The sequence below is a fragment of the Caretta caretta genome, chromosome 24 (genome assembly GCF_965140235.1).
Source record: "Caretta caretta isolate rCarCar2 chromosome 24, rCarCar1.hap1, whole genome shotgun sequence".
Lineage (NCBI taxonomy): Eukaryota > Metazoa > Chordata > Testudines > Cheloniidae > Caretta > Caretta caretta.
Window position 1 is genome coordinate 9,886,072 of NC_134229.1, and position 25,936 is coordinate 9,912,007.

Here is a 25,936-nt window from a genome sequence, read left to right on the forward strand (position 1 = left end):
TGATCCCTGCGGTCCAGTCTCCAGGGCTTGGTCCAGCCTAGTTGTCAATAGCTCAAGTGATGGGGCTCCTGGGATGAACGGACCTGGGACTGAGGAATTCCTTTGGGGACTGTCCTGGGGTGAACACATTTCAGGGAGAGCAGTGATCCCGGGCCGTGGGTGTGCCAGGAGTTAGGAGGAAGTGGCACAAAGGGAGCCCCTTGCTTGGGGGATGGTGGAGGAAGGACAGTCCCAGGGGAATCCCGACCGGGAAAATGAGCCCTGGGGCCAGCCTGGTGTGTAAGTGTCTTGAGCCCTCAGAAGTATTAACAGATGCTGCGTCCCACCCCAGAGCAGGCTGCAGTGAGTGTGCCAAAAAGATGGGAAAGGACATCGAGGGCTGTTCAGGCCGCCCGGCCTGGGGTGAGCTTAGGGGACTGACAGTGGGTGGGTAAGCTTCAGTGGGATGGTGGCAGGAGGGAGCAGCTGGACAGGGACAGACAGGGAGGGCAGCAGGACATGGAGCTGTGGGGACTGTTTACTGTTGCTGGAGCTGAGTTCTCTGTTTCCTGACTCCCCTTCCAGTGACCTCCACGCCCGTCCCCAGCTCCCTAGAACCTGCTCGGGCTGGAACTGGTTTCAAGGCAGGAGGGAGCCAGACCTGGCCCTGTCCTCTCTGCCTCCCTGCTGTATAAACCCAGGAGAAGGCAAGGCACAGTCTGGGTGGCTGCTCACAGCCTGCCAGCCACGGGGCAGAGGGACAGACAGAGCTGGAGAACAGCAGGTAGGAAGAACTCTCGGCTGTAACACCACTCACTATCCGGCTCTTTAAGAGCAGGAGAGTCGGAATCAAGACTCCTGGCTTCTATCTCTGGGAGGGGAGTGGTGTCTAGTAGTTGGAGCAGAGAGGGATGGGCATCAAGATTCCTGGGTTCTATCCCCAGCTCTGGGAGGGGAGTGGGGCTAGTGGTTAGAGCTGGGGACGGGGGCGCTGGGAGTCAGGACTCCTGGGTTCTATCCCCAGCTCTGGGAGAGGAGTATGATTTAGGGCACAGAGGACTTGCAAACATACTTACATGCCAGTCCCTTGCTGTTACTCAGACTCTGGCAGGAGGACACAGAAAATCCCCTCTCGGGGAGATTTCCCCCTCCCACCCAGAGAGGTTGTTTCCCTGAAGCACAGTTTTGTGGTCCCATTTTTCATCTCTCTGAGCCCCATGTTTGCTCCCTCCCTAGCACTGAGACTCATTTATTACCCTGGAGTTTTCCAGCCTGGCTAACTGGTGTCCATGGGCACTGCTGATTTAGCCCAGGGCAGGCCCAGAGCTGGAGGCTCCGCAGCAGCCCTGGAATGCCGGGTCCTTTCCTCTGAACCCACTGCAGGCTGTGGATTCAAGGGGCACTTCAGGCTCTCCTCCCCCACCTGGGAGTCACCCACTCAGTGATGGCACTTGGCCAGTCTCCTCTGTCTGCCCCGTGGGGAAGGGCCGGTCACTTCCCGCCCTCCCTGCACTCATCTGCAGCCCTGCCCTGGGTGATAGGTCTTTGACTGGGAGCGGCTGGCCTAAGTCTGCTCAAACACCTGCCCTTACCCAGCCAGGAATAGAGCCCGGGCATCCCGATTGCCTGACCTCTGCTCTTCCTCTTCGGGGTAGAACCCAGGTGCTCTGACTGCTCGTTCGCTGTCTCTGGGGTCCTGGATAATGCCACCGGCTCAGGCTGGCATCAGGGCATGGGACCTGAAGCTGCACTATTGGGAAGCAGGGGCGGTGCAAGCCCACTGAGCCACCCCAGAGCTTGGCTAGCAGATTTCCGGCACAGCCGGTCAGCCTCCTTCTCACCGGCTGCCTGGGCTGGCTCCTAGCTCTGCACATTCTCTAATTAGCAGGGTTTGCGCTTTACAAGGGTTTTGGCAGCTGCTGCACCCCTCCCTGCAGGGCAGGGCTCCCCAGAGGGGCTGGCACAGAGGTTGGTTCCTCCCTCCCCTGCAGCAGGTGAATGAAACCCAAACATGCCCTTTGCTGCATCTGCCCATGACAGGTCCCTGCCAGCCGGGGCTGCCTGTGCATCGCTGACAATGAGAGCAGAACCGGGGCCCATTGATGTGAAACACCTGAGGCTAAAACACTCCCTTCTGTTAGCCCAGGCTCTCCCCACCCTGTGTGTGTGTGCCCCAGCGCAGGTTCGACACAATCCGCTCAGGGCATGGCCCTGCCTGCCTGGGCTGCCAGCAAAGTGCCCTGAGCCGCCCCCCCCCCCCGCTGCATGGTGCAGGGGGCAATGGGGCTTGTGTGAAATGAGCTGGTGGGTTCTCAGTGCAGCAACAGGGTGTCCTTGGGTCCCGAAGCACCTTGGCATTGTTGGTCCTGCCCTGGATGGCCAAGGAGCGGATGGGCCATGGAGACTGAGCTCCTCACACCTAGGGGGTCCATGCAGGGCAGTGTGAAGGCAGGCAAAGTTTGTGAAAACCAGGCAGCTAGCCTGTCAACCCCAGACTGGTGCCCCTGTCAGCGGGCCACAGCTGGTGCTTCAGGGGAAGGTGACCCTGGTTCTACAGCACATCACGGATCAGTTGTGCAATACTCCGTGTCCCCTTCCTGACCTGACTGGTGTAATTGTGCCCTGAAGCCTGAGGGATGATCAGCCTCGTCCAGGCATGCTGGAGCAGTATGTATAGTGTGGGTGCTGAGAGCCATTGAACCAAACTGTAAACCCTGTATATGATGGAAACCACTTCAAGCCGAGGGTGCGGCAGCATCCCCAGCACCCCTAGTTCCAGCATCTCTGGCCCTGTCTGCATTAGCACAGCTGTAAACATCACCCAATTTCCCAGTCCTGGTCACAGAGTGTGACTCAGGCACCCGCAGCAGGGAGCTCCCCAGGATGCACGGGCAGAAACGGCCTTTCCTTTGGGTTCCTTTACAGTCCCCAGACACTGACTTCATTCAGTGACATGCCCCCATTGCCACCCCCCTTTCCTATCCTGGGAGTCAGGGCTCCTGGGTTCTGTCCCCAGCTCCAAGAGGGGAGTGGGGTCTAGTGGTTGGAGCAAAGAGACTTGCCAGCATAGTCACCTAAGTGCTGTCTCCTCGTTGTTAGGCGGCTCTGGCAGTTGGGGCTGGAGAATCCCCTCTCCGTGAGATTTCCCCCTCCCTCCCCAGAGAGGTGAATTCCCTGGAGAACAAGAATGAAGAGCTGAGCCCTGGAAATGGATGATCGTCATGGTTCCGTCTGGCCTTGAGCAGGATTCAGTAATCTGCTGCTGAATCAGCAGGGGGCACTCACATGTCTGTCTCTAGTGGGTCCCACTAAAATGGAGCACTTTTTCAGCCGCCCCCTCCCGACCATTCTTTCTTCCTGGACAGGAGTTGAGGGCTCAGCGCGTTTCTCAAGGGGTTTAAATCAGCCAAAGGGGCGGCCGGTCTGGATTGGCAGTACTGATGTTAGGGGGATGCCCATCCCTTTGGGCGCTACGTACCCAGAATCCTTGGCTGTTTGCCTCTGGGTTGCCCAGCTCAGGAGCAGGGATTTAAAACCTGTTCAAGCCCTGGCTGCCCAGCCTTCCTCTCTGCATTATGGGGCCTGCTCTGTCCTCTTGCCCAAAAGCACTTGAGTTCTAAACCACCCATGCTGTGTTTTGTGGCAACAAGTCTTGATATGGACATAGGTCCTGGTGCCCGTGCGGGCAGCTGGCTAGGTCTGCAGGGCACCAGCAGAGCCAGCGACTGGTTTAGTTTAAATGTGTTTCTCTTTGGAAACTCAGCTGCCACCAAAACCCAGAGCTGGTTCCCTGCCTCACCAGAGCCATGGAGTTCTCCAAGCTGCCCAGGATAGAGGATGTGGAGAAGGAGAGCGTGCTGGGGTTTGTCCACGGCGTCTCCGGGCCAGGTAGGTGATGGGGATGCAGCTCCAAGGTAGATGTTGGCAGGGTGCAGCCACGGCCCGTGCGGTGCTAGCAATCCAGGCCTGGCAGGCTCAGCTGGGACAATCTGAGGACAATCAACCTGACAGTTTGGGATGCCAGCCACGAGGCCTGGCTGCTAACTCATTCCCTGGGCTCACTGGGGAAGAAGCATGTCTGGCCACAAAACAAGAGGCCTCTGTGGGGCTCTGCGCTGGCCCTTTCCACCAGCCACCCTGCTGGCCCCTCACCCCACCTCTCCACCAGCCAGCGGCTCACCAAGATGTCTTCAGGGCCCCCTATTTAACACAGCACTCAGTGAAGTCAGCTGTTTATGGGGGAGCCTCACGGCTGGTGCACAGCAATTGACACTGTCCCGAAGTGGGTCTGATACTTAAAACCTAGATAGCAGTGATTTCAGCTCTGCAGGATCTAACCAGCCTCTCAATGGAGTCTAAATTAGCTCTGTTATTACACAGTGGAAAGAGGAAAAGTCAAATGGTGTCTAAGACCCTCCTTAAACAAGGCCCACACCACAAGCTACACATACCTGTCCCTGTAGGGACTACAGTGGGCAGGTGAGAGGGGTGGGGGCAGGGGAGAGGAGTGGGGGTGGGGGATACAGGGGGTGGGTGCAGAGAATACAGGGGGTGGGGGAAGGGAGATGCAGGGGATATAGGGGGTGGGGGAAGGGGTGGGGCAGGGGAGAGGAGTGGGGGTGGGGGATACAGGGGGTGGGTGCAGAGGATACAGGGGGTGGGGGAAGGGAGATGCAGGGGATATAGGGGGTGGGGGAAGGGGATATAAGGGGCAGGGGAGAGGGGTGGGATAGGGAGATACAGGGGGTGGGTAGATACAGGGGGTGGGTGCAGGGGATACAGAGAGTGGGGGGGTGAGGTGAGGGGGAGGGGGATACAGGGGGTGGGTGCAGGGGATACAGGGTGTGGGTGCAGGGGCTGGGGGAGAGGGTGAGGGGGATACAGAGGGTGGGTAGATACAGGTGTAACCCTTCTGCCCATCAGAGTTGGCAGCAACAAGGGCCGGGTTCAATATCTAGGGGATCCATTCCAATAACACAATGCAAACCGGCTCGAGCCCCCACACAGTGACTTGGGACAAATATATACCACCCCCGCTGGGCGCCTCCAAGAGGCAATACTTCCCCTCTCGCAAGCACATAGTCTGAGTGTAGCAAAAAGCCTTTTAATAACAGAGAGAAACAATGTGGCATTATGTTGGGGAAACACGACCAACAGGATTCAGAACACAGCCCATGATAAAAAAAAAACCCACCCCAAGCAAATTGGGGCATGCCCCTTTCCCTTTGGTTCTTGAGTCCAGCAACCCCAAATCACCCAAAGTCCCAAAAGTCCAATGACCCAAAAGTCTCTGTCCCTGGTCAGGGCAGCCCCAGAGTTCAAAAGTTTATCTGCGGAGCTTTACCTCCCAACCTGGGTGGAGATGGGACGGGGGTAAGAGGCACCTTACATGACCTGAAGCTGACCACCCCACAGCTCCATAGGCCTTCGCTCCGCTCCGCCAGCCGCCCCAAGAACTCCTTCGCTCCGCTCCGCGGCCCACAAGCAGCTCCCGCCGTCCCACGAACTGCTCCACCAGCCGGTCCACAAACTGCTCCGCATCCCACCAGCAGCTCCTGCCGTCCTACGAACTGCTCTACCAGCCTGTCCACAAGGCACTCCAGCCATCCCGCAAACTGCTCCACAATATATCTTCAGGCTCCCCTACTACTTAACACAACGCTCATTGGCGAATTCAGCTTGTAGTAGGGGAGCCTCAGTGCTGGAGCACCATTAGCCCAAAGTGAGCTCAGCAGCTTGCAACTAGACTTCTAATGAAGTGGAGAAAGTGCAATTAACACATAAGGCCCTCACCAAGGGACCCATACCACCAAGTATTAATACCTATCCCCACCCTCTCTCAATTCACAGACTTTTGGAACCCATGACCCTTGCCTAGCGAGTGCCACTTAGTTGATGGTGAGTCCCTCCATCATCACAAAAGGCCAACTACAGTTCCAAGCACAGTTCCCATAATCAGGGTAATAACAATTTATTCTTCCCGCCCCAATAACAGAGACACTGGGGATCCCACAGCAGCCAAAGTGACCATTTGGGCAGCTATGGCCTCATTCTAGGCAGGGTGGGTGTGCCTATGCAAATGAGATCAGCCCCTGAAGTTCTTTTCCACAACTTGCCACACCTCACCACCAGATGTCAGGGTGGAGCTCGTCCTGACACTGCTTACATGGGGGTTGGGTGCAGGGGTTACAGGGGGCGGGGGAGAGGGGTAGGGGTAGGGAGATACGGGGGTGGGTAGATACGGGGGGGTGCCGGGGATACTGGGGGTGGGGGAGAGGGGTGGGGGTAGGGAGATACAGGGAGTGTGGGAGGGGATACAGGGGTTGGGTGCAGGGGTTACAGGGGGTGGGGGAGAGGGGTGGGGTAGGGAGATACAGAGGGTGGGTAGATATGGGGGGGTGCAGGGGATAGTGGGGGTGGGGGAGAGGGGTGGGGGTAGGGAGATACAGGGGGTGTGGGAGGGGATACAGGGGATGGGGGAGGGGGATACAGAGGATGGGTAGATACAGGGGTTGGGTGCAGGGGTTACAGGGGGTGGGGGAGAGGGGTGGGGGTAGGGAGATACAGGGGGTGTGGGAGGGGATACAGGGGTTGGGTGCAGAGGTTACAGGGGGTGGGGGAGAGGGGTGGGGTAGGGAGATACAGAGGGTGGGTAGATACGGGGGGGTGCAGGGGATAGTGGGGGTGGGGGAGAGGGGTGGGGGTAGGGAGATACAGGGGGTGTGGGAGGGGATACAGGGGTTGGGTGCAGGGGATAGTGGGGGTGGGGGAGAGGGGTGGGGTAGGGAGATACAGAGGGTGGGTAGATATGGGGGGGTGCAGGGGATAGTGGGGGTGGGGGAGAGGGGTGGGGTAGGGAGATACAGAGGGTGGGTAGATATGGGGGGGTGCAGGGGATAGTGGGGGTGGGGGAGAGGGGTGGGGTAGGGAGATACAGAGGGTGGGTAGATACGGGGGGGTGCAGGGGATAGTGGGGGTGGGGGAGAGGGGTGGGGGTAGGGAGATACAGGGGGTGTGGGAGGGGATACAGGGGATGGGGGAGGGGGATACAGAGGATGGGTAGATACAGGGGTTGGGTGCAGGGGTTACAGGGGGTGGGGGAGAGGGGTGGGGGTAGGGAGATACAGGGGGTGTGGGAGGGGATACAGGGGTTGGGTGCAGGGGTTACAGGGGGTGGGGGAGAGGGGTGGGGTAGGGAGATACGGAGGGTGGGTAGATACAGGGGTTGGGTGCAGGGGTTACAGGGGGTGGGGGAGAGGGGTGGGGGTAGGGAGATACAGGGGGTGTGGGAGGGGATACAGGGGATGGGGGAGGGGGATACAGAGGATGGGTAGATACAGGGGTTGGGTGCAGGGGTTACAGGGGGCGGGGGAGAGGGGTGGGGGTAGGGAGATACAGGGGGTGTGGGAGGGGATACAGGGGTTGGGTGCAGGGGTTACAGGGGGTGGGGGAGAGGGGTGGGGTAGGGAGATACAGAGGGTGGGTAGCTATGGGGGGGTGCAGGGGATAGTGGGGGTGGGGGAGAGGGGTGGGCGAGGGGAGCTCCGCTGTGAAGACTGGGTGCTAGGGGCCATGCAGGCTCCCGGGTCAGAGGCATCGCCCCTCCCCTAGCCCAGCCCTGGGCACCACCCCGGGGTCTAACCTCCCGTCTCTCCCCCCAGTGGTCACCGCCAGCAGCATGGCCGGGGCCGCCATGTACGAGCTGGTGCGCGTGGGGCACGCCGAGCTGGTGGGCGAAATCATCCGTCTCGAGGGAGACCTGGCCACCATCCAGGTGTACGAAGAGACCTGTATCCTTCCTGCCAGGCTGTGCCCCCTGAGCCCCCCAGGCCCTGTCCTCTGAACCCACCCACCAGGCCACGTTCCCTGCCCTCCCGCCCAGGCCATGTACCCTGAATTTCCCCCTGCCAGGCCGTGCCCCCTGAACCCCACCCCGGGCCGTGGCCCCTGAATTCCCCCCCCCCAGGCTGTGCCCGCTGCCAGGCCTGCACCTCATGCCCCCCGATCTCCCTCATCACCTGGCCATGCCTACCTATCTGCACCCCCTCCATCTATCTATCATGGGGGGACCCTGAATATGTTTGAGCCCGTTCCCACCCACCCCACCTGCCCCTGTGCATGCCCGGAGCCCTCTCCTGAACACTGGTGGCAGCGGGGGTCTGCGTGGGGGACCCGGTGCTGCGGACGGGGAAGCCGCTCTCGGTGGAGCTGGGCCCGGGCATCATGGGCTCCATCTTTGACGGCATCCAGCGCCCCTTGAAGGACATCACCGAGCTGACCCAGAGCATCTACATCCCCCGCGGCATCAACATCCCCGCCCTGTCTCAGGACGTCAAGTGGGACTTCGCCCCGAGCCAGAGCATCCGGGTAGGGGCCCGGCGTGGGGCAGCGCCTGGTGTGGGGGAGGCTTTGCCAGCAGGAGTCTCGCCCTCCCCGAGCCGGTTCCCAGGCACCTGGCTGGAGCCTCCCGCAGGGGTCTCTGCAGCTCCAGGCACGGGCTGCGGCCGGCACCCCCGGTGGAGGAGAGAACCCAGGAGATCAGGAGGGTCTGGCCTTGTGTAGACATGCAGAGGCAGCAGATGCAACAGGACTCATGCAGGGCATGGCAACAGGCAGGGCAACAGGACTCATGCACCAGCTCCCGGGGACCGTGCCCTGGGGACTCAGGCACAGGCTGGCACCTCCAGCTGCACAGCGCCCCCTGATGCTGTGTGGGGCCATCAGGGTCACCCCTGCCTGCTAGGGAGAGCAACCCTTAGCGACACCCTCACTCCCTGCAGCACAGTGCCCCCTACTGAGCCCCCACATTTCTCCCTTCAGCACAGCGCCCCCTACTGAGCCCTCACCCCCCCCTGCAGCACAGCGCCCCCTACTGAGCCCTCACCCCGCCCCCTGCAGCACAGCGCCCCCTACTGAGCCCTCACCCCCCCTGCAGCACAGCGCCCCCTACTACACCCCCACCTTTCTCCCTGCAGCACAGCGCCCCTTACTGAGCCCTCACCCCCCCCTGCAGCACAGCGCCCCCTACTGAGCCCCTGCCCCGTTCCCTGCAGCGCCCCCTACTGAGCCCTCACCCTGCCCTCTGCAGCACAGGGCCCCCTACTGAGCCCTCACCCCCCTGCAGCACAGTGCCCCCTACTACACCCCCACCTTTCTCCCTTCAGCACAGCGCCCCCTACTGAGCCCTCACCCCGCCCCCTGCAGCACAGTGCCCCCTACTGAGCCCTCACCCCGCCCCCTGCAGCACAGCGCCCCCTACTACACCCCCACCTTTCTCCCTTCAGCACAGCGCCCCCTACTGAGCCCTCACCCTGCCCCCTGCAGCACAGCACCCCCTAGTGCTGCACTGGGGCATCGGGGCCAACCCTGACTGCTAGGGGAGAGTGCCCCCTAGTGACCCCCTCACTCCCAGTAGCACAGCATGTCCAATGCTGCTCTGGGATGTTGGGCTCAGCCCTGACTGCCTGAGGCCAGCACCTACTAGTGAAAACTTTGAAAAACTTGAAATTTGGCTCCGGCGTTTCCTAAACTCCTCTGCCTCTGGGACACAAGGAAACCAGCACTTTTGTTCCTGGAATTATTCGTCTGCTCCTGCTGCTCCTTCCCACCCCCCAGCTCATCACGACTGGGGTTCGTCACCATGATACCCCAACCAGTGACCACCTGTGGGGAAGGGGCTGCAGGGGCAGACGAATCCCTGAGGATAAGCCAGGACCGGGGGATGGAAAGGAGCGAAGAGCAGCAAGGAGAGACACAGGGAGTCCGGCCTTGGCAGCAGAACTGCTTGTGGTTGAGGATGCTCCCCATAGGAGGCAGGCAGCTCTTGGGGAATCTTGTGAGGGTCTGTGCCAAGCAGCACCCCCTGCAGGCCATACATGTGCAAGTACAAATCACGTCAAACCAACCTGATAGCTTTCTTTGACAGGGTAACAAGCCTTGTGGAGACGGGGGAGGTGGTAGATGTGCTATATCTTCACTTTAGTAAGGCTTTTGATACTGTCTTGCATGACCATCTCATACATAAACGAGGGAAATACAACCTAGATGGAGCTACTATAAAGTAGATACATAACTGATTGGAAAACCGTTCCCAGAAAGTAGTTATCAGTGGTTCACAGTCAAGCTGGAAGGGCATAACGAGTGGGGTCCCTCAGGGATCAGTTCTGGGTCCGGTTCTGTTCAGTATCTTCATCAATGGTTTAGATAATGGCATAGAGAGTACACTTATAAAGTCTGCGGACAATACCAAGCTGGCAGGGGTTGCAAGTGCTTTGGAGGATAGGATTAAAATTCAAAATGATCTGAACAAACTGGAGAAATGGTCTGAAGTAAATAGGATGAAATTCAATAAAGACAAATGCAAAGTACTCCATTTAGGAAGGAACAATCAGTTGCACACATACAGAAAGGGAAACGACTGCCTAGGAAGGAGTACTGCGGAAAGGGATCTGGGGGTCATAGTGGATCACAAGCTAAATGAGTTAACACTTGCAAAAAAAAAAAAAAAAAAAAAAGCAGACATCATTCTGGGCTGCATTAGCAGGAGTGTTGTAAGCCAGACATGAGGAGCAATTCTTCCACTCTACTCTGCGCTGATTAAGCCTCAACTGGAGTATTGTGTCCAGTTCTGGGCTCCATGTTTCAGGAAAGATGCGGACAAATTGGAGAAAGTCCAGAGAAGAGCAACAAAAATGATGAAAGGTCCACAAAACATGACCCATGAGGGATGATTGAGAAAACTGGGTACATTTAGTCTGGAGAAGAGAAGATTGAGAGGCGACATGAGAAGAGTTTTCAAATGCATAAAGGGTTGTTACAAGGAGGAGGGAGAACCATTGTTCTCCTTAACCTCTGAGGATAAGACAAGAAGCAACGGGCTTAAATTGCAGCAAGGACGGTTTAGGTTGGACTTCCTGTCAGGGTGGTTAGGCCCTGGAATAAATTGCCTAGGGAGGTTGTGGAATCTCCATCATTGGAGATTTTTAAGAGCAGGTTGGACAAACCCTTGTCAGGGATGGTCTAGATAATACTTAGTTCTGCCATGAGTGCAGGGGACTGGACTAGATGACCTCTCGAGGTCCCCTCCAGTCCTATGATTCTATGGTGACTGGGCTGTCTTGGCCCTGCAGCTTCACCAGTAGGCACTGTCCTGTATCTGACACTTCTCTTCCCTCTTTCCAGGTTGGGAGTCATGTGACCGGCGGGGACATCTATGCCCTGGTGGCCGAGAACTCTCTCATCAAGCACAAGATCATGGTACCACCCCGGAGCCGGGGCACCGTGACCTACGTCGCCCCGCCGGGGCTCTATGACATCTCGGTAGTGCCATGGGGGGGGCAGGGGCCGGTGTGGGCAGCGACTGGTCAAGAGCAATGAGTATTCCCCATTATTTATACAGCAGCCGCCGGGCACCGGGGCCGTGAGCGCTCTCCCATTGTGCTGGGCGCTGCTGAGGCCAGAACTGTGGCTTTAGCACTGGTCCAAAGGGCAGCCTGACTGGCCAGCACCATACAAATGGGGCTTCTGGACCTGAGCTGCCCCAGAGCTCAAGGGGGATGTGAGTTCTGATCCAGTTGTCCTGAGCTGTGAAGTTTGGCTCTGGGTCAAGTTTTGAGGGGGTTTGGAGGACCCAGGAGTCTGGCTCGGGCTCATCTCCAGCCGGTTGTATTTTGGTTTTATTTTTAGATTTTTTTCGTTAGTCCAGAGTTCCTTCCTGTGTCTCAAACGACGTCATCAGATGGTCACTTCCCGTTTGCTTATTAATGAGCCCTATATTTAATGAGCCATTTGCATTCCTCTCCCAGCAATTGGCTTTTCCAATCAGTTGTAGCCCTTGATTCTCTCACTTGACGGTCTAAGGTCCCTCTCTCAAAGGGAATCTTCTGCAGGCAGCTCATGGCCCGTGCCTGCCTTGCCCACACAATCCCACTGGCAGCTCATGGGCAGTATTTTCCCCCACTTACAGATAGAGAAACTGAGGCATAGAGCAGGCACAGTGAGACACCAGCGGCTGGGCAGGGCTCAGAATATGGGGAGCACAAAGATGATTAAAACCCCTTAGCCCCCTCCCCCCAATGCAGGGATGGGGTAGCTGAGAATCAGCCCCAGGGTCTCCCACCCCCCTGTGGTGGCTGGCTCTGGGCCCCGCTTAGCCGTATCTGCCTGCCCCCAGGACGTGGTGCTGGAGCTGGACTTCGAGGGCGTGGCAGAGCGGCTCACCATGCTACAGGTGTGGCCTGTGCGGCAGATCCGGCCTGTGACGGAGAAGCTCCCCGCCAACTACCCGCTACTGACCGGCCAGAGGGTCCTGGATGCCCTCTTCCCGTGAGTGACGCCCCCCGGCCCCACTCTCAGCCCTGAGGTGGGGGTGGGAGTGGGGGGGAGACCTCAGGCAGATGGTGGGGTTGGGGCTCTTCCACCACCTCCCCTGGCACCGAAGGCAAAGACAAGGGAGAACAATGGGAAGTGGGTGTCTGCCAGTGTCCAGCAGCAGGGGGCACTGTGGGGAGTGGGGCAGGAGCGCTGGCTATGGGGGGAGCTCCCAGCTCCTGGCCCAGCCTTTCTAGGGAGTGGGGCAGGAGTGCTGGCTGTGGGGGGAGCTCCCAGCTCCTGGCCCAGCCTTTCTAGGGAGTGGGGCAGGAGTGCTGGCTGTGGGGGGAGCTCCTGGCCCTGCCTCGGTCAGCCAGAGAGTTGGAATCTCAATAACTGATAAAAGCGCGGGATGTATTTACCCAGCTTTGGTTTTCTCTGATGCCTTGACACCCCCACCCCAGGGCCGGCAGCTCCCTCCTCCCCATGCCACAGGGAGTCTGGGAGAATACCGATTACTTTCCACCCACTCTTCAGTATTTTGGGGCGATGCCAATTAATCTTCTTGCCAGCATGGCAAACCTTTCCCTTCCTTCACTCCCCCCTCGTTGCTCCCGCTTCTAGCCCCATGCCCCGCCCCACAGGCCTGACTCCTCCTGCCCCGCTCTTGGCCTTCACACAGCGTTTCACACGCCCTTTGCCCCCGGGGCCAGTGACCCTGCTGCAGCTGGAGAGCTCATGGGGCCAAGCAGACAGCTGTGAGCCTGATGTGCCCCCGGCCAGCATCAGTGGAGTCCCGGCTAGGGTAGCAATCGAGATGCAACTGGAAGCTAGGTTGCTAAGAGGGCTGCCTTGGCATCTATAGCCCCCCACCCACTTTGGTACTTAGGGTATTTGCAGCCTCTTCTCACGTCCCCCAGCCCAGAATCAGCGTAACAGCCTGAACCCACAGTGGCTGTCAGCAGGGATTGAGCCTGGACCTGCGGGCACCCAGGGCGCAGCTCTGGGCCGTTTGAGCTACAAGACCAGCCATGGGGGGTAAAGAGGAGGCTGTTATAGTCACTGGCCACCAGTGGGCACCCTGGTCACCTCCCCCCGAGCCAGCGTGGGGCTGCCCTGAGTGACCACAGGGAGCTGCGGGCCGGGACCGTGCCCTGCCTGCAGGCAAGCTGCTGAAGCCCTCAGCTCCCCGGGCGGGGCGGGGGCTGTGCCCCAAGGCACCTCCTGTGCTGCTGACTCAGGGCCCCTTTGCCCCCCAGGTGCGTTCAGGGCGGGACCACGGCCATCCCGGGGGCCTTTGGCTGCGGCAAGACTGTCATCTCGCAGTCGCTGTCCAAGTACTCCAACAGCGACGTCATCATCTACGTGGGCTGTGGTGAGCGCGGCAACGAGATGTCGGAGGTGCTGCGGGACTTCCCTGAGGTGAGCTGGGGAGGCCGTGGCGGGTGAACCCAGCTGGGGTGGCGGGAGCCATGGGGTTGAACCCAGTTGGGGGAGCGGGAGCAAAGGAACATGGGAGATATTTCACTGATGGGGTTGTGAGCCATGGACGATGTGGGAGTGGGGTGGGAGCTCTGGGCCATAGGGGGGGCCTCTCCTTATGCTGGGGGCAGCTCATGAGCTGGGGGGTGCTGTGGGTTTGGGGGGGATCATGGGTTGTCTGGGCTTCTCCAATGAAGCTTGGGGCTCAGGAGCCGTTTCCCTCCTGTCACCAGCACCTGCGGCTCCCCCGGGGCGAAGTCATGACTCTCCTGGATCTGGGCTGATCTCAGCTGTGAGGTCCCCAGAGACCTCTTCCACTTGGGTCCCCAGAGCTCAGTCTGACTCATCTTGTCACTCAGGCAAAGCGCCGGGAGTGGGCACAGGGTGCCCCACACAGCCAGAGTCACACACTAGACCTCTCCCGTCCGGTGCCTTTACTGGACGTTTGGGGCCTGGCTTGGTCACCATGTAAGAGCCATTCCCTGTGCACCAGGCTCCGTCTACGCTCGACCTGCTCGTCACCTCACCTCTACATCCCCCACGTATCTTGTCTATCGTTATCTTGTTGCCAGTAAATGGGTCTCTGGGTGTTCTTCCTCTTATCTTGGCTGGCTCAGACATTCTTTCTCTCCATTCCCGCACCCACGCACTGTATCCTAGTTAGCACAAACATTCTGTTTCCAATTTGCTGAGCAATTTCCCTCCCTGCTCCTGTCTTCCAAGAGATGAGGTCTCCCCATGTTTAATTATGTACATCAGGCAGGCCTACATTCCTACACCCCGTGGCCTGGCCAGCAAGAGCCATCCTGGGCCAGTCCCAGCTGGGAGACCCTGGACGATTCATTAGGGGTGTACCGGGCCAGTCCCAGATGGGAGCTCCTGGCCAATTCGGTAGGAGTGTACTGGACCTGTCTCAGCTGGGAGCCCCCTGGCTGGTTCAGTATGGATGTACTGGGCCTATCCCAGCTGGGAGCCCCCTGGCTGGTTCGATACGGGTGTACTGGACTGGTCCTTGCTGGGAGCCCCTGGCTGGTTCAGTACAGGTGTACTGGGCCAGTCGTTGCTGGGAGCCCCCTGGATTGTTCAGTAGGGTGTACTGGACCTGTCTCAGCTGGGAGCCCCCTGGCCGGTTTGGTAGCGGTGTACTGGGCCAGTCCTTGCTGGGAGCCCCCTGGTTGGTTCGGTAGGGGTGTACTGGGCCAGTCCTGGATGGGAGCCCCCTGGCCGGTTCGGTACAGGTTTACTGGACCTGTCTCAGCTGGGAGCCCCCTGGCCGGTTCGGTAGGGGTTTACTGGGCCGGTCCTTGCTGGGAGCCCCCTGGCCGGTTCGGTAGGGGTGTACTGGGCATATCCCAGCTGGGAGCCCCCTGGCTGGGGGAGTCAGGGCCGGGCTGAGCCAAGCGTCTGTTTCTGCCTATCCCACTCATCCCTGGATGGGAACATCTCCCAGGGCTTCTCCAAGTCTCCTGGGCCCGGGTTGCATCTGTGCCAAGAGCCCCTCCCTGGGACTGACCCTGCTGTGTTCTGTCCCCAGCTCACCATGGAGGTGGATGGGAAGACAGAGACCATCATGAAGCGCACTGCGCTGGTGGCCAACACGTCCAACATGCCCGTGGCTGCCCGGGAGGCCTCCATCTACACAGGTGAGCACCTGCCCTGCCCTTGGGGCTGGCGGGCACTGCTCTGCTCCTGCTTTCTGCCATGCATCCCCCAGCATGGTGCTCGCAGGAGGGACTCCATGAATGGACAGAGTGGGAAGGGCTCAGCCTCCCAGTCTCCAGCCAATCACCCCTATGGGACAAGCGTCACAAAATTCAGTCTGACTCACAGTTTGCCCATGGCTGGGCTAGCAGAGGGCTGCGGGTTGGGATTGAGGGCCACCGGCAGAGCTGTGGAAGGGGAAGCCCAGAACTGGCATAGCAGGGGGCTGCGGGTTGGGTCACCCGCAGAGCTGCGGGGAGCTGGAAGGGATCTGTGGGATTCATATTTCCGATGCTCGCATCCCCGCAGGGATCACACTCTCGGAGTATTTCCGCGACATGGGCTACCACGTCAGCATGATGGCCGACTCCACCTCCCGCTGGGCTGAGGCGCTGCGCGAGATCTCCGGCCGGCTGGCAGAGATGCCTGCAGGTGATGCTCTGCCCGCTGTGCAGCTGAGGCCTTGCACCGAGGGCGGCTGGGGGCCCACAGGGGGGCAGGGCAGGATTAACCCCAACTCTGAACCCCTCTTGGAAAGCAGAATGGGGCCTGGCGAGTCTGTGTCCCCCCAAATCCAGTCACGTTCCCTGGGGCAGCTGGTTCCCAGCACTGGGGCATGGGGCTGGTCACTGGGGCATGGGGCCGGGCATGTTCCCGCTCCATTGCCAGGGCTTGTGACACTGTCTCCTCTGCCCCCTTCACTGACCATAGCTGGTGCCACCCTGCCCCCAAGGGTGCTGCCTTGATGGGTGTTCTGATGTGGCTTCCCCCCTTCACTGCCTGTGATTGGCTCTGACCCTTTTCAATGGTCACACATACCCACCCCCTGCTGCCCCGATTGGTGCCATCCTCAGGGGCATCCCCAGGCAGCCCCCGATCGGTGTCATCCTGTCCCCGGGGTGCCCCCTGATCCCAGTGTGCTCAGGCTGTGGTGGGCAAAGAGGATCCCTGCTCTGGTGTGGGGACCAGTGAGTTTATAGCCCTGGGCTGTGGGGGGCCGAGTGCACTGCGAGGGGTGAGGCTGTGCCGAGATGGAGCCCCCCTTCCCCTCGTGAGAGGGACCCCAGGCACATCGCTGGCCAGGGTGCTGTGCAGCCCCCCATGCCGTCTGCCCATTGGCTTGGGATCCCCCATCTCCTGCCCCCTGACTCAGGCAAGACCAGAGGGCTCCCCCTGCTGGTGCCGCTGGGACCCACCCTGCTCCGAGCACCCCCAGACACACGGTGGCTTTGCTTTCCAGACAGCGGGTACCCGGCCTACCTCGGCGCCCGCCTGGCGTCCTTCTACGAGCGTGCAGGACGGGTCAAGTGCCTGGGCAGCCCGGAGCGGGAGGGGAGCGTGAGCATTGTTGGCGCGTGAGTTCTTCCTGCCTTCCCCGAGCATCCAGCCTTGATGCCAACGAGGTGGGGGAGTCGGAGCTGATACGGGGAAAGGCCCCTGACACCCCCCAGAACTCCTGACACCACAAACATCCTGACACCCCCACAACCCCTGACACCCCCACACCAGCCGACACCCCCCCAGGACTCCCGACACCCCCACAACCCCCCGATACCCCCAAGATCCTGACACCACCCACAACCCCCAACAGCCCCACACCAGCCGACACCCCCCCAGGACTCCCGACACCCCCACAACCCCCCGATACCCCCAAGATCCTGACACCGCCCACAACCCCCAACAGCCCCACACCAGCCGACACCCCCCCAGGACTCCCGACACCCCCACAACCCCCCGATACCCCCAAGATCCTGACACCGCCCACAACCCCCAACAGCCCCACACCAGCCGACACCCCCCCAGGACTCCCGACAACCCCACAACCCCCCTATACCCCCAAGATCCTGACACCGCCCACAACCCCCAACAGCCCCACACCAGCCGACACCCCCCCAGGACTCCCGACACCCCCACAACCCCCCGATACCCCCAAGATCCTGACACCGCCCACAACCCCCAACAGCCCCACACCAGCCGACACCCCCCCAGGACTCCCGACACCCCCACAACCCCCCGATACCCCCAAGATCCTGACACCACCCACAACCCCCAACACCCTCACACCAGCCGACTCTTCCCAGGACTCCCGACACCACCACACCAGCCGACATCCCCCACCACTCCCGACACTCCCACAACCCCCTGACACCCTGACACCCCCACAACCCCCAACACCCCCACTCCAGTTGACAACCCCCACCACTCCTGACACCCCCACAACCCCCCGACATCCCCAACATCCCAACACCCCCACCTTTGACACCTGCATGCCAGCTGACACCCCCCATGACCCATGACATACCCATAACCCCCAACAACCCCCCGACACCCCAATGCTGCCCAACACCCCCAAGCCCCCTGAGCCCCCAACACCCACATCCATCCATCCACTCTGCATCTCTCCATCCATGCCTGCATCCATCTGTCTGCCTATCCCTGCATCTGTCCATCCACCTATCCACCGATCCCTCCATCCACCCACCCCTGCATCTATCCACCCATCCCTCCATATGTTTATCTGTCCATCTATCCCTGCATCCCCCCACCCGAGCATCCGTCCACCCATCCATCCATCCCCGTGTCTGTCCCCCACTCATTGCTGTGGTACATTAGCCCCACTCTTAACGCCAGCATGATCCGGCTGTGGATTAGAGTCCATACCGGCCAGTTGCTCAGACTAAGCCCCTCTCTATGTCATCCCAGGGTGTCCCCACCGGGAGGTGACTTCTCCGACCCTGTGACCTCTGCGACCCTGGGGATTGTCCAGGTGAGTCTCCCTGGGGCCTTCGACCCCCTTGGGAATCCCGCCCCCCCCCGGTCCTGTCCCCTTCTCACCCCCTGCGGCATTTCTCCTGCCCCACCCAGGTCTTCTGGGGGCTGGACAAGAAGCTGGCCCAGCGGAAGCACTTCCCCTCGGTGAACTGGCTCATCAGCTACAGCAAGTACATGCGGGCGCTGGACGAGCACTACGAGCTCCACCACCCCGAGTTCACCGCCCTGCGCACCAAGGCCAAGGAGATCCTGCAGGAGGAGGAGGACCTGGCTGAGATCGTGCAGCTGGTGGGCAAGGTGAGGGGGCACGGGCTAGGGGAAGGGAAGCAAAGGCGGGAGGAGAGGGGAAGGGATGGGGGAGGGAAATGGTGGGAGGGCCAAGCTGTGCCCCTCATGTCCCCGTGCTCTCCCCACAGGCCTCCCTGGCTGAGGCTGACAAGATCACGCTGGAGGTGGCCAAGCTGATTAAGGATGACTTCCTGCAGCAGAACGGCTACTCCTCCTACGACAGGTACCAGCCACCTCGGCCGTCGGCCAGCCCCACAGCCACAGCCCCTGGCCACTCTACATCCCTCCCCGTTTACCCCCATCGTGCTCCGCCCGGCCCCGTCCATCCCCATCGCTCTCTGTCCATCCCCCGTCCATCCCCTTCGCGCTCCGTCCGTCCAGTCCACCCCCAACATGCTCCGTCCCTCCCCATCCACCTCCGTCGCGCTCTGTCCATCCCCATCCACCCCCAACACACTCTGTCCCTCCCCATCCGCCCGCATCGCGCTTTGTCCGTCCCCGTCCACCCCCATTGCTCTCTGTCCATCCCCCGTCCACCCCCTTCATGCTCCGTCCATCCCTGTCCACCTGCATCGTGCTATGCCTGTCCCCATCCATCCCCATCGTGCTCTGTCCATCCCCCTCCAATCCCATCGCTCTCCGTCCGTCCCCCGTCCAATCCCATCGCTCTCTGTCCATCCCCCATCCACCCCCTTCACGCTCCGTCCCTCCCCGTCCACCCGCATCCTGCTCCGCCTGTCCCCGTCCATCCCCATCGCGCTCCGTCCATCCCTGTCCACCCCCATTGCGCTCCATCCATCCTCGTCCACCCCCTTCGCACTCTGTCCATCCCCGTCCACCCCCTTCGCGCTCTGTCCATCCCCCATCTACCCCCTTCACACTCCGTCCGTCCCCATCCACCCCCATCGCGCTCCGTCCATCCCCGTCCACCCCCATCGCGCTCTGTCTGTCCCCATCATGTTCCGTCCATCCCTGTCCACCCCCTTTGTGCTCCATCCGTCCCCGTCCACCCGCATCGTGCTCCGTCCATTCCCATCCACCCCCATCGCGCTCCGTCCCTTCCCATCCAATCCCATCGCGCTTTGTCCGTCCCGTCCATCCCCATCGCGCTCCGTCCATCCCCATACACCTCCATTGCTCTCCGTCCTTGTATCCCCCCATCTCTCGCTCTCCTCTCATACCCTCCCTCCATCTGTCGCAGTAGCACCTGGGCACTGGCCCACTGGGTTATCTCTAGAGCTCACTCCCTTCGCCCTACCTCAGGTGGCCCAGTGGTTCCAACTGAAGAAGTCATTCTTCACTTCCTGTCCTAAATGACTGCCGGGTGTTGACATGCCACACCCTGGATTTAGCAGAGGAGGAGAAACTTTCCTCTCACTTCCGCTGGTGCAGATGGGGTGGAAATGTGTGTTTGGGGTGAAGCAGGGACCGGGGCCAAGGGACCCACTGGGGTGATGAAAGAGGCCATGATGGGCTCATGTTGACCAGGGAGAGCTCTGACCTGGGGGAGGAACTGGAGGTTGAGAATGGCCCAGCTGTGGTAGCCCTGGAGCCCAGGCTGGCAGAGGTGCCCCCCAAGATCCCCATGGGGTCCATCACTGCAGATGGGAGCCTCCTTCTCTAGTTCCTTTCCCATCCTGAGCACTCTCTGTTGTTGATTGACCTCTGCCCACCGCACGAGCTGCTCGCAGCTCCAGGCCGGCCGTGCTCTGGGACAAGGCTGACGTCAGGGAGCAGCTCTGGTGCTGTGTCCATGGGGGCCGCTCCAGAGGCTCCGTGACACCCCAAGGCCTTTCCTGTCTCTGCCGTGGCAGGTTCTGCCCCTTCTACAAGACGGTGGGGATGCTGCAGAACATGATTGCCTTCTATGACATGGCCCGGCACACGGTGGAGTCCACGGCCCAGTCTGAGAACAAGATCACTTGGGCCATAATCCGCGAGAGCCTCGGGGACATCATGTACAAGCTGAGCTCCATGAAGTTCAAGGTGAGGCGCTGGGCAGCCCTAGCTCTGCGCGGGCATGGTATTGCATGGGCAGTTGGCTCTGGGACTGAAGCGGTTAACAGTGTGTTAGCTAATTAAACTGCTCCAGAGCGGCTGGTGCTGCATGGCTTTCAGATCCATCCCGCCACGCTCCATCCATCCATCCTCCCATCCACCCATCCACCCACACTTCATCGATTCATCCATTCACCGACCAGCTCATCCTTCCATCCACCCACCCTCCATTCATCCATCCTTCATCAATCCATCCATCCACCCACACTCCATCAATCCATCCAGCTATCCACCATCCTATCCAGCCACTGACCTGTCCATCCATTCTTCCACCCATCCATCCAACCATCCACCCACCCTCCATTCATCCATCCTCCATCAATCCATCCATCCACCCACACTCCATCAATCCATCCAGCTATCCACCATCCTATCCAGCCACTGACCTGTCCATCCATTCTTCCACCCATCCATCCAACCATCCACCCACCCTCCATTCATCCATCCTCCATCAATCCGTCCATCCACCCACACTCCATCAATCCATCCAGCTATCCACCATCCTATCCAGCCACTGACCTGTCCATCCATTCTTCCACCCATCCATCCAACCATCTACCCACCCATCCGTCCATCCAGCTCTCCACCTACCAACCCTTCCACCCCCCGCTCCCCTTGCATGCACCCCACCTCCTTCCACCTGCAGTTTCTGTACTTAGCTGTCCCCTTGCTGTCTGAGCGCTGTGAGGTCTGGCTGCGACTCCAGATCACTCGCTACCAGGAGACTCGCTTCCCTGCTGACATGCTGGGGTCACTGAGTCCACTGCTGCGTGACCAGACCGTCACCTCCCAGGACAGAGATGCCATTCAAGGCCTTGGTCACGCCCCCATGTGGGGGGGTTCCCTTTGGCCCCGCCCCTTTGCTATGGCCCCCACCCAGCCACGGCCTGGCCCTGCTTTAAGAAGTTTGGGGAGGGGCAGCACATGTACAAGAGCCACATGCTGGACTCGGGGTTCCCTCCCTTCACCTGTTTGGGAAGCCAAGGCTGGGTCTGTCCCAGAGAAGGGAGGACCCCACCCTGCACCCACCTGAGCAGAGTGCAGGGAGGGGGCCTGTCAGCACCCCCCAAGCAGAACCATGATGAAAGAGTGTCTGGGAGCCCCCCCTTTCCCCCGATCCCTCTGCTGGAGCACTGTGGGGCACAGCGGATGGTTGTCTCAGGCTCTCTGCAGACTCAGGCAGGTGTCGCTGCTGTGGTTACACTCAGGTCATCCATGAGGGCTGAGAGCCCGTCACCAACATGTAGCAAGGGGTCGGTCACACCTGTGCCTTCGTCCAGCCCTGCAGTCTGCAGGGCCCTGCAATGATACCAACCATCTAGTTCATCTCAAAGCGCTTTGCAAAGGAGACATATTATTATCCCCATTGTACAGAGGGAGAAACTGAGGCGCAGGGAGGGGAAGAGACTTGGCCAAGGTCACCCAGCAGGCCCATGGCAGAGCTGGAAATAGAAGCCAGGTGCCCTGAAGCCCAGGCAATGCTCCACTCACTAGGCCTCAGACCAAGGGCTGGGGCCTGTCCTTGCACTGTGGAGGAACTCGCTGTCCTCCCTCTACAAGGCCTAGGTTGCTTTGTGCGGCAATTTCAGGGCTTGATCCTGCTTCTGTTGAAGACCAAGGCCCATTGTCCTGGCCAGACAGGCTCACTGTCACATCCAGCACCCAATTCCCTGGTGGTGGGTGCAGCGGTGATATCCTGGACAGGCATAGGACCTTTGGCCGCGGCCACGCTGAGCACATCTGCTGCTGCAATGCTCAGGGTCTGAGCCTGCCCCCCATGGGAGCTTGGTCCCTGACTCCATGGGGCCGGGCCCTTGGTCCTGAGCCTTGATGGATCGCTCCCCTAGAGCTGCACTTGCTGGGGAGCATGGCTGGAGCAGGGGGGATCGTCACTCGGCCAAACTCTGGGGACCCTGCTGGGTTTGCACTAGGCCCTCTCCCGGGCGGGCGCCCCTCGGCGGCTCCAGGGGTTGGGCTCATTGGCACCAGCCTTAGTGTCACTGTGTGCCCCCCCAGGCAACTCAGCTGCATCATAGAATCATAGAACATCAGGGTTGGAAGGGACCTCAGGAGGTCATCTAGTCCAACCCCCTGCTCAATGCAGGGCCGATCCCCAATTTTTGCCCCAGATCCCTAAATGGCCCCCTCAAGGATTGAACTCACAACCGTGGGTTTAGCAGGCCAATGCTCAAACCACTGAGCTATCCCTCCCCCCAGACATAGCTGCTGATTCAGCTGCCTGGGTTTTTCGGGAGCCCGACTCAAGATGCTTCCTGATGGGGCTGGGCTCCCAGAGGGGCCAATCCCACTCCCATCATGTGGGGACAGGTCCCTGAGAGCTCAGGGCTGGATTCCTCAGGGCGCCACAAGCAGGGCTGGCCTGTCAGCAGCAGCTCTCACCCTGACACTCGAAGCCTCGGTGCCACGGGGGCATTGACCAGCCGCTCTGTGTTGGCAGGTGGCATGGGGAGCAGATGCTTCACTCCCACTAGACTCCTGCCCAGAGCCAGCACCCGGCTGGGCCGTTTCTGTCCTGAGAGTCTCACGTCGGGCTCCCTAAATCAGAGGGCAGTTTGGCAAAAGTTGGCCCTAAATTTGTACCGCACCTAACACAACGAGGTCCTGCTCTCTTCGGTAATACACATCATCTATAATACTAACAGTAAAGTAAACTGTAGCTCACGAAAGCTTATGCTCAAATAAATTGGTTAGTCTCTAGGGTGCCACAAGTACTCCTTTTCTTTTTGCGAATACAGACTAACACGGCTGTTACTCTGAAACCTAACAGTAAATGGAGACCCAGCAGCTGGGCCCCAAGTCCCCTTTGCTCCTTCCCTGGCCTTTCCGGCCTGGCCTGAGTTGAAGGGGTTTTCTAACAAACTATGCTCGTCTCTCCACCTCTCTCCTTTCCAAGGATCCGGTAAAGGACGGCGAAGCAAAGATTAAGGCTGATTACGCCCAGCTGAACGAGGAAATGCAGAACTCTTTCCGTGGCCTGGAGGACTGAGGGTCAGCAACCGGGGCCTCGCTCGGGACTGGCTGGCTGGTGACCTGGGTCTTTATCAGGAATGTCTCTATTTATAAAATTTTTTTTAAATGGTCCGTTTACTCCCAAATTCCCTCATTATGTGTCCGCTGTGGTGTTACCTGTCAGCTCTGTGCTTTGGGGAACCAGGGCTCAGTACCCAGCCTGTCTGACTCACGAAAGCCCTTCCCCGCCCCAGCCTCTGCCTGAACCAAAACCGATCAGAAGAAAGACTTACAAAGAGCAATGAAAAGGCCGTGGGAGACACCCCTAAACCCCTCTGGAAAAGGGTGACAGGATTAAGGCTACTCCCCTAACCTCATTTGCATCAAGGATGGGACAGGGAGGCATCCGCATTAGCATACAGAGATTCCAAGGCAAGAACCGCACTGAACTCTGGGGGATTTCTGCTCCAGGTGTTAACGAACCCACGCCTGCACACACTCAGCTCAGCAGTTATCAGACCAATTCTAGTAATAAATCCTTTATTGGTATCCAAAATACTGAAGCTACATAATTGTATTGTGAGGTCCCGCGAAGAAACACCACCCATAGCCAGTAAGGAGCAGTTCCTATTGTCTAGCCTGAACAAAACAACTTTGGTATCCTCCCTTGAGCCATCAGTTTACCCATAAACAAATCGAGTGTTCTCCCTTGAACCATTGTTGTTTCCGTATAAAAACCCGCGACCCACGCTTAAGTAAGCGTTCTGACACCTGCGTCCAAAATCTGTGTCAGTTCCACTGGGACTTCATCTTCTCCTGACCATGGGTGGCGAGTTATATGGGCCCGTGGTGCCTGGGCGGCTTCCTGCCTGCTCGCTCCACGTGGCTGCCGGCCCATCCCTGCGGCCCCTGGGCAGGGTGGGTCTATGTCTCAGCCCAAGCGCCCCTGTGGCCAATAGGAAATGCGAGGGCAGTGCCTGGGGGTAGCAGCGCACAGAGGCCCCCTGGCCCGCCCTGCCTAGGAGCCCTAGGTAAGCGCTGCATTCCTCCCACCCCCTCCCAGAGTCTGCACCCCCACCCCTTTCCCACACACCCCCTCCTCCCCCATACTCCCTCCCAGAGCCTGCACCCCCACCCCCAGCCCAGATCCTGCACCCAAACTCTGTCCCAGAGCCTGTACCCCTCATCCCCTCCTGCACCCCCAGCCTAGAGCCTGCACCCAGCACCCAAACTCCATCCCAGAGCCTGCACCCCAGACCTCCTCCCCCAACCCAAACTCCCTCCCAGAGCCTTAGGCAGGTGGAAGGCAGAGTTTCCGGGGGCGGGCTCTGGGTGTTCTGGGCACCACCAAAATTTCTACAAACATGCTGCCCCTGCTCCTGACTGATCGTGCTGGGGGCTCTGCCTGTCTCCAGCACTCTGGACCCTCAGCTACCCCCACCACCTGGGACCCCCGATTGATTCAAGCTTCACGGAGTGGTGAGAACCCAGCTCTCTCTCTCTCTCGCTCTCTCTTAGGTGTAGCCTTCTGACCCTGACGTGTGTGATCAGTTATAGTTTTCTAAACCTGACTTGTATAATCAACTGTAAGTTAGATTTAATATTATAACTGTTTCGTTTGTTTGGCTCCCCTTGGATGGTTATTACCTGGCAATAAATAACTTTCATGGTTAAGCTGATTGCTTCTCTCTCTCTCTCCCCCTCGTGGGTGTTTTTTTGGCTTCCCCATTCGCTCTGCAGCAACGCTCCTCGTACCTGAGCTAAAGATCCCTGCAGCGGCCAAAAATCCTGTGGGGTTTGCTTAGCAAGGGGGTTACGCCCAGAACAATTGGAACGTGAAAGTGGGGATTGGGACGTGCTGAACCTGGGGCATATGAGGGTGGCAGCTTGGAAATGCTGCTCGACCCAGCCTGCTCCGGCAGGCTTTATTCTGGTGCGGTGCCCATGGCATATGAGGGTGGCAGATTGGAGGTGCTGTTCGACTCAGCCTGCTGGATCCAGGGACATATAAGGGGTTAGCTTGGGAGTGCTGATTGACCCGGTCCTCTCAGACGCGCTCTGTTAATGTGTGTGTTCGGCTGATTCTGGGGCGGGAAGCACCCAGCCCTGGGGAACCGAGGTCCCGCAGGCTCCACGGGGAGGGAACTTGCAGCAGGGAGAAGTAGAGCTCCCTATGAGAACACAAGTGATACAAGCAGTACGCAGATAGAATTACAGACCCCCCCCCCGCCCCGGAAGAGTCACCCTAATAAATGACCGTACCCCAAAGTAACGGGCAAAGCTGGTAACAGTGGTGGGCAGTATAAACCCAGTGGTGCATTTTCTGGTCTGGATCGCCCTTAAGGCTGGGACTCGCTATCAGAGGGTCTCAGTTTTC

At 59.6% G+C, this 25,936-nt stretch overlaps 1 protein-coding gene across 1 annotated transcript; it reads left to right on the forward strand.

Moving 5' to 3' along the window:
* The first annotated feature begins 651 nt into the window (after positions 1–651).
* On the forward strand, positions 652–25,233 carry LOC125625553 (V-type proton ATPase catalytic subunit A-like). The gene is made up of 15 exons (XM_048827765.2): positions 652–763; positions 3,743–3,867; positions 7,641–7,769; positions 8,132–8,346; positions 11,161–11,298; positions 12,152–12,303; positions 13,548–13,710; positions 15,305–15,413; positions 15,781–15,903; positions 16,712–16,826; positions 18,175–18,238; positions 18,337–18,540; positions 18,660–18,754; positions 20,346–20,517; positions 23,504–25,233. Exons 2-15 carry the CDS (start codon positions 3,786–3,788, stop codon positions 23,594–23,596), a joined length of 1,854 nt encoding a protein of 617 aa, XP_048683722.2. The 5' UTR covers positions 652–763; positions 3,743–3,785; the 3' UTR covers positions 23,597–25,233.
* Positions 25,234–25,936: the final 703 nt, after the last annotated feature.